A 14,115-nucleotide genomic window follows, 5' to 3' on the forward strand; every position below is an offset into this window, starting at 1 on the left:
GCAGATCAAAACCACAATGTGGTCTCACCCCAGTTCAAATGGCTCTCATACAGAAATCAATAAACAATAAATGCTGGCAAGGATGTGGGGGAAAAGGTACTCTAATCCATTGCTAGGTAAGTGTTGCTATGAGAATTACAATACTGACTACTTCTTTGTTTTTTGTATTAAATGAACTAACCCAAGTAAAGTGCTTACAACTGTGTCTGAGAGTTAATGTTATCTACATGTTAATTATGTGTCTAATTGAATTCTGTTGCAAGTATGTTACACCTCAACATACAAAGGTAACTACTCTGTGCCTTGCAGTAACAAATAGAGGTAATACTATAGGCAGGAAGTATTTTCATTCTATCAAATGTTTTCCTTGGATGTCTAAAAATTATAACTTTGTGGTCATATAATTATTGCTGCAGTTACACTGTTTAGAAATGTATAGAGCAATCAATCATGTACCATATTATGACAGTCTTCATGAGGACTTTAAGTCTGTAATAAAATTTTATCAAATGTATGTGGAATGGTTACAACATGTAGAAGACACCCTTCAAAGTTCCATGGTTTCCCCACTTCTGTTTCTCTGATTTTTCAAAAACTTGAAGCCCAAATGGAAAAAAAAAATCAAAAGCTATACATTCAATAACTCAAATGACAAAGTTAGATACTAAATATGTATCCTAGCTATGAATTTTACTTACTTGTGACCCATCTCATGAGCAATTGTAAATGCAAGATTCAGGCCATTGTCTTCAGCAATAATACATTTTCTCTTTTCACTACACATTCCATTCAAGTAAGCTATGCCTAAAAGAAACAAATATTAATTACCACAGATCTTATTTAAATTGTACATATTTATACTGGGCCTTAGAGTATTAGTAGGAATAGCAATGATAGTTATTTCCATTCAAATATGTCAATATTAACCTATAAAATCTAATCCTTACAAATGTAATTCTACTAAATATCTAGGCATACAATAAGAATATATTTTATAAATACCACTATTCATTGTCATGTAAGATAAAGTCATGACTTAGCAATTATAAATAAAAAAGCAAGTATATTAGATATTTTCCAATTTTTATTAAGAACTTATTTTCAAAGGAACACCAAAAAGTTAACTGAAAAAGCAAACTTTATAGTCTTTATCTTTCAATTTTAACAAGTTTTTGAAATTTTATTTTGTTAAATAATACTTTAATATGATGTAAACATTAACTGTGATATTTTAAGTATTGAAAAGTTTTCCTTGAAAATTTTGTAACTAATAAGATAGCTTGTCTACAGAGTATATAATACTGAAAGATTATACAAAATGAACTATTTAGGAAGATATTTGGTCTTTTGGTTTAAATTGTCAGTAAAGATGATAATATCTGAAATAACTAGTATTCTTTAGGCAAACATTTATACACTGTTTTACCAATCAATGCATATCCCTGAACAGAGATTGCTTAATAAAAGAAACTATGAGATTTCAAACAATTATATAATTTTTAAGTACTGGCCTCAGAATCAGCCCTTAAGGCATTCGGATCTTGCTGAAGAGCCCATGAGAGTATTGTGGGCATGGAAAGCCAAGATACCATGGAAAAGAAAAAAGAAGAAGACCTAAATGAAAGATCTCTGTGAGTGAGATCCCAGTGGAAAGAACAGTATTTTTTTCTTTTTTTTTCATTTATTAAACTTTTATTTAATGAATATAAATTTCCAAAGTACAGCTTATGGGTTACAATGGCTTCCCCCTCCAAAAACTTCCCTCCCGCCCACAACGCTCCCCTTTCCCGCTCCCTCTCCCCTTCCATTCACATCAAGATTCATTTTCCATTCTCTTTATATACAGAAGATCAGTTTAGTATATATTAGGTAAAGATTTCAACAGTTTGCCCCATATAGCAACACAAAGTGAAAAAACTACCGTTGGAGTACTAGTTATAGCATTAAATAACAGTATACAGCACATTAAAGACAGAGATCCTACATAATATTTTTTTAAAATTAATTAATTTTCTATGCCATTTCCAATTTAACACCAGGTTTTTTTTTTCATTTCCAATTATCTTTATATACAGAAGATCACTTCAGTATATAATTAGCAAAGACCTCATCAGTTTGTACCCACACAGAAACACAAAGTATAAAAATACTGTTTCAGTACTAGTTATAGCATCACTTCACATTAGACAACACATTAAGGACATATCCCACATGGGGTGTAAGTACACAGTGACTCCTGTTGCTGACTTAACAATTTGACACTCCTCAAATTGTTAAGTCAGCAACAGGAGTCACTGTGTACTTACACCCCATGTGGGATCTGTCCCTAATGTGTCGTCTAAAGCCAAGTGATGCTACGACTGGTACTGAAACGGTATTTTTATACTTTGCGTTTCTGTGTGGGCGCAGACTGATGAGGTCTTTGCTAATTAAATACTGAAGTGATCTTCTGTATATAAAGAGAATTGGAAATGAAAAAAAAAATAACCTGGTGTTAAAATGGAAATGGCATAGAAAATTAATTAATTTGAAAAAAAAAATTCTGTAGGATCTCTGTCTTTAATGTGCTGCACATTGCTATTTAATGCTATAATTAGTAATCCAATGGTAGTTTTTTCACTTGATGTTGCTATATGGGCAAAAAGTTGAAATCTTTACCTAATATATACTAAACTGATCTTCTGTATACAAAGAGAATTGAAAATGAATCTTTACATGAATGGAAGGGGAAAGGGGAGGGTGGCGGGCGGGAGGGAAGTTATGGGAGGGGGGAAGCCATTGTAACCCATAAGCTATACTTTGGAAATCTATATTCATTAAATAAAAGTTTAATAAAAAATAAAAAAAAAAAAAAAAAAAAAAAACAATTTGACACTCCTGTTCATGGCGTCAGTAATCTCCCTAGGCTCTAGTCATGAGTTGCCAGGGCTATGGAAGCCTTTAGAGTTCGCTGACTTTGATCTTATTCCGATAGGGTCATAGTCAAAGTGGAAGTTCTCTCCTCCCTTCAGAGAAAGGTACCTCCTTCTTTGATGGCCCCGTTCTTTCCACTGGAATCTCACTCACAGAGATCTTTCATTTAGGTCTTTTTTTTTTTTTTCCATGATATCTTGGCTTTCCATGCCTACAATACTCTCATGGGCTCTTCAGCCAGATCCGAATGCCTTAAGGGCTGATTCTGAGGCCAGAGTGTTGTTTAGGACATCTGCCATTCTATGAGTCTGCTGTGTATCCTGCTTCCCATGTTGGATCCTTCTCTCCCTTTTTGATTCTATCAGTTAGTATTAGCAGACACTTGTCTTGTTTGTGTGATCCCTTTGACTCTTAGACCTATCAGAGCCATCAATTATGAGCTGAAATTGATCACTTGGACTAGTGAGATGGCATTGGTACATGCCACCTTGATGGGATTGTGTTGGAATCCCCTGGCACATTTCTAACTCCACCATTTGTGGCAAGTCCGGTTGAGCATGTCCCAAATTGTACATCTCCTCCCTCTCTTTTTCCACTCTTAAATTTAACAGGGATCACTTTTCAGTTAAAATTTAAACACCTAAGAATAATTGTGTGTTAATTACAGAGTTCAACCACTAGTACTAGAACAACAACAACAACAACAAATACTAAAAAGGATAAAGTATTACATTGTACATCTAGAGTCAGGACAAGAGCTAATCAGGTCATTGTTTCTTATAGTGTCCATTTCACTTAACAGGTTTCCCCTTCGGTGCTCAGTTGTCACCGATCAGGGAAAACAAATGATATTTCTCTCTTTGGGGTTGGCTTAATTCACTCAGCATGATGTTTTCCAGATTGCTCCATCTTGTTGCAAATGACCTGGTTACATTGTTTCTTACTGCTGTATAGTATTCTATGGAGTACATGTCCCATAATTTCTTTATCCAGTCTACTGTTGATGGGCATTTGGGTTGGTTCCAGGTCTTAGCTATTGTGAATTGAGCTGCAATAAACATTAATGTGCAGATGGCTTTTTTATTAGCCAAATTAATTTCCTTTGGGTAAATTCCAAGGAGTGGGATGGCTGGCTTGTATGGTAGGGTTATGTTCAGGTTTCTGAGGAATCTCCAGACTGACTTCCATAGTGGCTTAACCAGTTTGCATTCCCACCAACAGTGGGTTAGTGTCCCTTTTTCCCCACATCCTCTCCAGCATCTGCTGTTGGTAGATTTCTGAATGTGAGCCATTCTCACCGGGGTGAGATGGAACCTCATTGTGGTTTTGATTTGCATTTCTCTGATTGCTAGTGATCTTGAACATTTTTTCATGTGTCTGTTGGCCATTTGGATTTCCTCTTTCGAAAAATGTCTATTGAGGTCCTTGGCCCATCTCTTAAGTGGGTTGTTTGTTTTGTTGTTGTGGATTTTCTTGATTTCTTTGTAGATTCTGGTTATCAACCCTTTATCTGTAGTATAGTTTGCAAATATTTTTTCCCATTCTGTTGGTTGCCTCTTCACTTTCCTGACTGTTTCTTTTGAAGTACAGAAACTTCTCAATTTGATGCAATCCCAAATGTTAATTTTGGTTTTGACTGCCTGTGCTGCTGGAGTATTTTCCAAGAAGTCTTTTCCTGTGCCTATATCTTGCAGGGTTTCTCCAATGCTCTCTAATAATTTGTTGGTTTCAGGACATACAACCTACCTAAATTGAGCCAGGAAGACATAGAAAACCTAAACAGACCAATAACTGACACAGAAATTGAAACAGTAATAAAGGCCCTCCAAACAAAGAAAAGCCCAGGGCCAGATGGATTCACTGCTGAGTTCTACCAGACATTTAGAGAAGAACTAACTCCAATTCTTCTCAAACTATTCAAAACAATCGAAAAAGAGGGAATCCTCCCAAATTCTTTCTATGAAGCCACCATCACCTTAATTCCTAAGCCAGAAAAAGATGCAACATTGAAAGAGAATTACAGACCAATATCCCTGATGAACATAGATGCAAAAATACTCAATAAAATTCTGGCCAATAGAATGCAACAACACATCAGAAAGATCATCCACCCAGACCAAGTGGGATTTATCCCTGGTATGCAGGGATGGTTCAACATTCGCAAAACAATCAACGTAATACACTACATTAACAGGCTGCAGAAGAAAAACCATATGATTCTATCAATAGACGCAGAGAAAGCATTTGATAAAATACAACACCCTTTCATGATGAAAACTCTAAGCAAGCTGGGTATGAAAGGAACATTCCTCAATACAATCAAAGCAATATATGAAAAACCCACAGCCAACATCCTATTGAATGGGGAAAAGTTGGAAGCATTTCCGCTGAGATCTGGTACCAGACAGGGATGCCCACTCTCACCACTGCTATTCAATATAGTTCTGGAAGTTTTGGCCAGAGGTATTAGGCAAGAAAAAGAAATTAAAGGGATGCAAATCGGGAAGGAAGAACTCAAACTATCCCTCTTTGCAGATGATATGATTCTTTATTTAGGGGACCCAAAGAACTCTACTAAGAGACTACTGGAACTCATCGAAGAGTTTGGCAAAGTAGCAGGATATAAAATCAATGCACAAAAATCAACAGCCTTTGTATACACAGGCAATGCCACAGCTGAGGAAGAACTTCTAAGATCAATCCCATTCACAATAGCAACAAAAACAATCAAATGCCTTGGAGTAAACTTAACCAAAGACATTAAAGATCTCTACGATGAAAACTACAAAACCTTAAAGAAAGAAATAGAAGAGGATACCAAAAAATGGAGAAATCTTCCATTTTATCCCTGGATTGGAAGAATCAATATCATCAAAATGTCTATTCTCCCAAAAGCAATTTATACATTCAATGCAATACCAATCAAGATACCAAAGACCTTCTTCTCAGATCTGGAAAAAATGATGCTGAAATTCATATGGAGACACAGAAGACCTCGAATAGCCAAAGCAATCTTGTACAACAAAAACAAAGCCGGAGGCATCACAATACCAGATTTCAGGACATACTACAGGGCAGTTGTTATCAAAACAGCATGGTACTGGTACAGAAACAGATGGATAGACCAATGGAACAGAATAGAAACACCAGAAATCAATCCAAACATCTACAGCCAACTTATATTTGACCAAAGATCCAAATCTAATCCCTGGGATAAGGACAGTCTATTCAATAAATGGTGCTGGGAAAATTGGATTTCCATGTGCAGAAGCTTGAAGCAAGACCCATACCTATCACCTTACACAAAAATTCACTCAACATGGATTAAAGACTTAAATCTATTTTTTTCATTTTGTGTTGCTATATGGGGGCAAACTGTTGAAATCTTTACCTCATATATACTAAACTGATCTTCTGTATATAAAGAGAATTGAAAATGAAAAAAAAATTTAAGTAACAATTTTAAAATACCGATTCTTTTAAATTATATATTCTGTAATTCCCATATCTTTATAAAACTAATTTTAAGCCATTTTATAGATGAAATCTAAAGGCAGAAATAGGTGAAATGACCTGTCAAGAATCACAGAACTACTAAAAATGACAGACTGGAGATCTGAATTCAGTCTCAAATCTATCTGCCAGGTATGTTTCTGAATACAATTTAGTTCGGGGCTTTCTCTTATTAAAAATTACTAGCTGAATGTTTGTGACTTTTTAAAAAAAAAGTCTAAAAATATATTTGAAAGGTAGAGAAGAAAAAAAAAAAGACTGAAAGAGAGAGAGCAGGAGAGAGAGAGAGAGAGAGCTCACATCCACTGGTTCACTCCCCCAAAGCCCACCAAGCTGTAAATTAGGAAGCCAATCATGTATGTGTATCAGGAACCCAACTACTTGAGCTATCACCTGCTGTCTCCCAGGATGGACGTCAGTAAAAAGCTGGGATCAGGCTGCAGCCCAGGCATTCTGAAATGAGCTGTGGGTATCCTCAGCAGCATCTGAACCACTGGCCCAAATGCCTACCCTTGTGAATATTTCGTTCTCTTGCCAAGAGAAAAAAAATATATAATGGTAAGAAGAAGGGAGGAGGTACAGAAAGGGGGGGGGGCAGTAAGAGCAACAGAGGGAGGGTGAAAGAAAAAAATCTCCTCGACCATTTGGTAATAAACAATAATCAGAATCTGTGATTAGATGCCCCGCTCCCAAATACTAAAGTAAACTCAACATATTGAGCATGCCAGTGACCACTGTTTGGTACAAAATTCTCTTAGGATTCTCATGTACTTCACTGCTTTTTTCATCACAACTAAAACAGTCCCACAACCATGTTAGATTTAATACTCAACTGGCATCAGTGTCCATGCCACACACCTGTTTGTCACATGGACCAGTACATGCTGAATTAAGTCACTGTAATAAGTTTTATATTTCTTCTGTATCCCTTCATATTGTCCTCACATAACAATATTTTCCAGTTGTTACAAATTCCTATATCTCCTTTATATTTGCAATCTTACTGCGTAGCCTACAAATTTCCAATATACTACTGAAATATAAGGGTGATAGTGAATTCCTTATTTTTCCTTCTGACTTTAATAGGAAAGATTACAGTTACCCAATTGAATGTTTGCTATAGAACTCTAATAGATAGGACTTATTAACTAAGGAAATTACTTTCTGATATGATTACATGTCTGAGTGAAAAACCAGGAAAAATCATCTGACTCATGAGTCAGCGGTGTTGAGAGGTGCATGGTGGGTTTGGAAAAGACTCAGAAGGTTAGAATAACCACTGAGAGAAATGTGAAAGACAGCTAATTAAGAATAGCGGTGGAGGTAGGGGTGGATACGTGGTGTAAATGAGTTGGCAAGGGAATGGTTCAGCTGGGGATATATAGAGAGCACCAAGTATTAGGGTCAGAGGGAGCCTGGTAATTTCGAGAACAAAAGCCAATATCCAGGAAAATGGGAGGCTCAGTGAATAAAAGAGCAGCTACATTACAAAAAGTCCTGGAGACTGTGATGGCCATGAGATGCAGGGAGGAACATTTTGGGATGAAGGCCCAAGATACTAGGTATTAACACAAAAGAGGTATAGGACAGGACATTTAGATTATGTGGTTCTGGTGTTTGGACTGATGCTATGAAACATCGAACTGCAAATGGTCAGAATGAATTTAGGAAACCGGGACAGGTAGCTGAAGCCCACAGTAGATGTGGGTGAGAGCCCAGAGACCAGGGTCAAGCACAGCTTTGAGATGACAAAGCACCAAGATCTCCCATCGTAAATGCAGAGTTACTATCTCAAATTAGGGAAAATGCTGAGATAGAAGTAGTACAGGGGAACAAGAAAAACGCAACAGTATACAACTTTAGTAACTTTCTCTCACCCGTTCTGAGATACAGAGGAAGAGAAAGAATTACAATGACCTTGCTAGGGGGCTCTAAATAATAGAAATGAGTGACTTTTATGGGGTCATGTAAAAAAAAAAGGTATAATTTATAACGCAAACATATTAATGCTATAAAATATACATGTATATTAAAAACTGTGAGTACATATATATATAGAAGTATGATTACAACTATATATTTTTTAAAAAACACTTATGGGGGTACAAAAAGACTGAAGAAGAACACTAATTTGCTAATAGCAATTGTATTACATGGTAAGATTATGAGTGATTTTTCTTCCTCGCCTGCCATTTCCTAATTTCATGTAAATGTTTATCGCAGTTGAAAATTAGTAGAACCTCTTACAGCCCAGGCTGTAATTTAAAAACCAAAAATGATCCCTCCATTCCTATTTTCCTTTTACTAAAGAGTAGATTGAGAATCTTCAAGTAGGACTCTGATAAATTAGAATCTCACTGTTCTTACATTGGGCAGATCAAGGAGTCTCTGTTTGCCTTGAAAATTATGGATAATAATTATAACCGTGACTAATTAAATGCCTTGCATTATTCTGTTTAAAATCCTGTGCTTTTCAGTTCCTTTAAGAAGTCACATGTTTCTTATTATAATGAAGGCTAGGGGTTAGGAAGGGAAAAGATTTAACACAGCTGTTATTTAAAGATAGCTGTAACACCAATCCTTTTCAAAGCACTCTTTTCATGTGAAGAATTCTGGAAATCTAAAGCAAATAAAAACAACCTTCTGATTTCTTACATAAAATTGAATCAAGTGATGCACCAGGTGTCAACAGAATCTCATCTGAAAACAAAGCTCATTATCCCTAGGATGTAATGTGATACACCTCATCAGGAAGATCAGAGACTCCTAACACTCTACATAATGTATTTTACATTAATGGGCTAATGAGGAAATCAGAGCTTCTGTCCGATCTTACTAACAAAAGTCTTCTGGATCCAGAACCGTGGATTTTAAGCTGAGGTGGATTACCAGAGTTCAAAATCCAGGCTTTCCTGGTCCAAAGACCTCATACAGCCCTAGCTAGGATACTTATCCTTATCTATGAGTTAAGTGATTTACCTGGGAGTCCTACCACTACTTGAAGTCTGATGGAAAAAAAAAGCACAGTTATGTGCCAAGCAATAAGATTATAAAGATACATTTTGAGGAATGCAAGCTACACAGGGCCCATAAAGATGTATTACATGATCTCACTCATAGCTGGAGCCTAAGGAAAGGTGATCTTATGAAAGGTAAAAGTATAATGGAGGTTAACCGAGGCCATGGAGGAAAAGGAGAGAGAGGTAAAAGATTGATTAATGAGTGCTAAGCTGGAGTTAGACTGGAGTGAGAAATTGTGGAATTCTGTTGTACTGTAGTGTGTCTACAGAAAACATACTCTATGTTTCTCTATTTACAAAAAGACTAGAAGATAGGATTTTTAGTGTTTCCAACATAAAGAAATATTAAATGTTTGAGGATATGGATATATTTACCCTGACTGGACATTGCACAACATAAACATGCATTGAACCATCACACAGTATCTCACAAGCACATACAAATCTGTGGGTCTGTTAAAATGTTTTTTTAATTTAAAAAAACTTAAATTGTATCTCATTCACTAATAAGGGAAAAATGTGGAATGATATAGTATAACACACAACTAATATAAAATACAGTTATATGATTATATTCAAATAGGGCTTTGATCATATTTTAACATAATAATTTGATTTACTAATTGTCTCACTATATTCCTGTTTAATTAAATGAAAAGATAATGATCTAGGAATGTGCAAGTGCAATTATACAAGTTATGAGTTTGATATCAGTACAGTTACAAATATAGATTTTAAAAACAAGCGTCCAGACAAGTACTGCATCATCTCACTTACATGGGGATTCTAAAAAGCTGATCTCATAGAAGTTAAGAGAATAACAGTGGTTGTCAGTGGTTGGGGAGGGTCATGGTAGAGGGATTGAAAAGGCTGAACAGCTTCTACCATATAGTTAAAAAGGAGTAAGAAGCATGTCCTGTTGTACTATAGGGTGACTATAGAGATTGATAATATACTGTATATTTCTCTAAAAATATGAGAATGCAGAATTTTTAATTAATGAGAAGATAAATATGTTTACATTGATTAGATATTATACAGTATATAAGTGTGTCAAAACACAGTACCCCCAAATATATAATTTTTATGTCAGTTAAAATTATTTTAAATTAAATACATAAAAAGGCTTCCTGATTCTCTTAAATGTTTACATTATCTAAAACATCTTGAGAGTGCACTTTCCATGAATATGAGGAAAAAAGTGATTGCTAGATGAAAAATAGTGTAAGAAAATTACAGTAAATCTATGTGATCCAATAAGGTAGGATATTGTATATACATTAAAATGTTGCTTACAGGTTTCAGCATCATAGTACATAAAGTCTTTATTCATTAAAATCATATCAGTATGCCAAAAAATAGTAGGTGTATATATATATATATAATATATATATACATATATATAATATATATAACACTTCAAAGATCATCTCAGCAAGCATGAAATTCCCAGAGGGAGAAAACTTTCATTGAAAATGAATACACAAATAGAAATTACAAAGCAGACAAAGAAATGGTCCAATGGGAGAGTAAGCCAACAAATATAAAAACTAGAGCAAAAAAAAAAGAGATGATGAAATAAAGTTATTTGTTAACATGGAAAGCTTGAAATTCACATTCAATGGGCACCACAAACAAATGAATTTTTTGAAAATTAAACAAACCCCTTCATGATGATATTTCATATCAAAGCAATGATGGAGTAAACTACTTTTGAAGAGTAAACACTTTTACTGAAATGTGATAAAACAATTAAAATACATATGCATAATTATATAATTATAATGTATATAGTACATTATATATACATGTATTGTGTAAATAATATATAAATGCACAAATTTAGAAATAATTTAAATGTTATCTATTGCAATAAGCAATGGCCTTTAAAAGATTCTCAACAAAGAAACTAGTAATGAAGTGCTACAAAAGAAAGGAATCTAGAAACAAGGAATGGGAATAAGAAATACCACATGAAAATTTTAATAAATGATCACAATTAAAATAGTAATAGTAATGAGGTGTAAATGTTGAGGTGTATAAGATTCACCAAATGACTGAATGAATATAGTGGACATAAAAACTTATAGACAGATTCAAATAACTGTATTATTATTTGGATTTATGACAAATAACTGTTATTAAGATTATGTTAATTTAGGAATAAGCACTTTTAAAGACATGTAACTACCAAAATAGAGGATTGAAATTAATAATTAGCAAAATAATAGTGGTACAAGAGAAAGTAAGAAAATCTCAGGTACTGAATTAAAATTGAAAATAAGAAAAAAATGGAGAGAACAGTCTTGATAAAATGAAAGTAGAAAATAAAGTAAAATATCAACAAACTAAGGTAAATGGATTAAACTTGCTTAAATAATTCTTGAATTATATTTTATGAAGTTCATTTATATCTGACTATAAATAACAATAATTATAAATAATAATGATATTAAAGAATAATAGTAAAAACACTAATGGAAAAGTATCACCAAATAAAGAAGTCCCACAAACTGGATGATATCATAATATTTTATAAAATATACATTAAAGACAAATATGCTTTTGCACCAAAGAAACTATGTAATTCTCAAAAACATTTGATAATGCTTGCAATATATGTCTATCATAATATAGTCTCACACTACTGATAAAATTAAGACTATTCTACTGGTTTCAATGATAGATTTAATAGGTGAAAATAAGTATCAATATATTAAGATACAGAAAGCCAAATATTCCACATAAACTGTTTGATCTAATTCACACACACACACACACAACTTTTATCTAACAATGAAAAGATATATAACGTACATATCATTTTCAAATGTTACTAAATTTTTTTCTGAAGAGGAAAAAAAACTACATAGCAAAACTTAGCACATATGCAAAGAAAAGATTATGGAAGCAATTCTCTAATCAGGCTGAAATAAAATAACCACCAAAAAGACAGTTACTCTTCCAATTCCTCTTTCCCTTCTTCTTAGTAAATGGATGTTTTAGAAGAATTCTAAATAACTTAGAATGGAAATTATTACTATTTAGAACTGAATGAATTCACTGATTATGCAACAAAGCTAGTAGCATAAAATAGATCCGGTCATCAGGTTGTAGTAGTCCAATAATCCCCTTGAGAAAAGCTAAGCAGTCTATATAAAATAGAAATAATACATTTACAGGCATTAGAGTTGAAGAAATGAAAGGTACTAGAAGTTTTTCAAATCCAAAAAGGAGAAACTCTTAATGGTGAGTCAAATATCTATAAGGCACATTTCCCCTAGTGGTATTTGCTAAATTTCAGCAAAAACTAGAGGCTAACAAGATGGGTATGACCCAGTCAGAGGACAATCACAGAAGAAAAGTGAAAAAATTAGGGGAGTCATGCCTGGGCTGCATTTGTTGTCCATCTAAGGCTAGAGACTTCAGGCGTTACAGGAGACTGCATTAGCAACACGGGAGGCATGGGAGGCATGGGAGGCCATGGGGCATTCCTCCTCAAGACAATTTCCATATTCTGACAACTCCAGAGAGAACTGTTTAAAACAACTGACCCACTAAACTGGAACCCCTGAATAGAGTAGAATTTCCATGCAGACTGCAGCACAGCACAGTGCCAAACTGGATGATAGTCATCCATCTCACATTATCTGTCTAGCTGGGGAAAGACTACATTATTTCTGCTAAGTAAGAATTTCATCTGGTACCTCTACTACTGTAGAGACTTTTCTTAAGCAGATTCATCGATTCAAAAAAAGGAAAGAAAGAAGCTAGGTGTGTGATGGAATGTGGTGGGAAAGTCTTCCTGACCAGATAGCAACAAAGAGGTTTATGACATTTTGTAATTATCAGACAGAATTTTTAAATAACTTGGGGCCAGGGGAGACACATTTGGCGCAGCCCTTAAGTCACCACTTGGGATATCCATACTCATATTAGAGCACATGAGTTTGAGTCCCAGCTTCACTTCAATTCCTACAAAGTGCACACCCTGGAAGAGAGCAGGCAATGGCCCACATAGTTTGGTTCCTGCTACCCAGGAGGGATCCTGATGGAGTCCTGGCTCCTGGCTGTGGATTGGACCAGTCCAGGCTTATGTGGGCATTCTGGGAGTCAATCAGCAGATGGGAGATCTCTGTTTCTCTATACCTTTCAAATAAATAATTAAAATGTAATACACTAAATAGAAGAAAGGATAAACAAAAATGAGGAAAAGACAAAGAAATCTGTCAACAATTGCAACCTATTAAAAAAAAAACAATCTGACATTCTTGATCTGAAAACATAATATTTGGAATTAAGATCTCAAAGGATGAATAACTCTGGAATGGGCACAGGAAGAAAGAAGACTATTTCATGGGTAAGGATAACTAATGTAAAATATACAAGTTCAAGAACAAGAGAGAAAAATATGGGGGCCAGCACTGTGGCATAGCAGGTAAAGCTGCCGCCTGCAGTGCCAGCATCCCATATGGGCACTGGTTCAAGTCCTGGCTGCTCCACTTCAGATCCAGCTCTCTCCTATGGCCTGGGAACGCAGTAGAAGATGGCCCGCGCCCATGTGGGATACCTGGAGGAAGCTCCTGGCTCCTGGCTTTGGATTGGCACAGCTCCAGCCTTTGCGGCCACTTGGGGAGTGAACCAGTGGATAGAAGACATCTCTCACGCC

The 14,115-nt window shown here is 35.1% G+C and overlaps 1 protein-coding gene across 1 annotated transcript in view; it reads right to left on the reverse strand.

Annotated features, from left to right (window-relative positions):
* The window catches only part of ADAMTS19 (ADAM metallopeptidase with thrombospondin type 1 motif 19), a 219,411-nt gene that overhangs the window by 104,229 nt on the left and 101,067 nt on the right, over positions 1-14,115 (reverse strand). Inside the window, exon 10 of the mRNA XM_062189957.1 lies at positions 699-804. Within this exon, the coding sequence (XP_062045941.1) occupies positions 699-804 (106 nt within the window). The remainder of the gene's footprint in view (positions 1-698; positions 805-14,115) is intronic.

This window comes from Lepus europaeus, chromosome 4 (assembly GCF_033115175.1).
Source record: "Lepus europaeus isolate LE1 chromosome 4, mLepTim1.pri, whole genome shotgun sequence".
Taxonomy (NCBI): domain Eukaryota; kingdom Metazoa; phylum Chordata; class Mammalia; order Lagomorpha; family Leporidae; genus Lepus; species Lepus europaeus.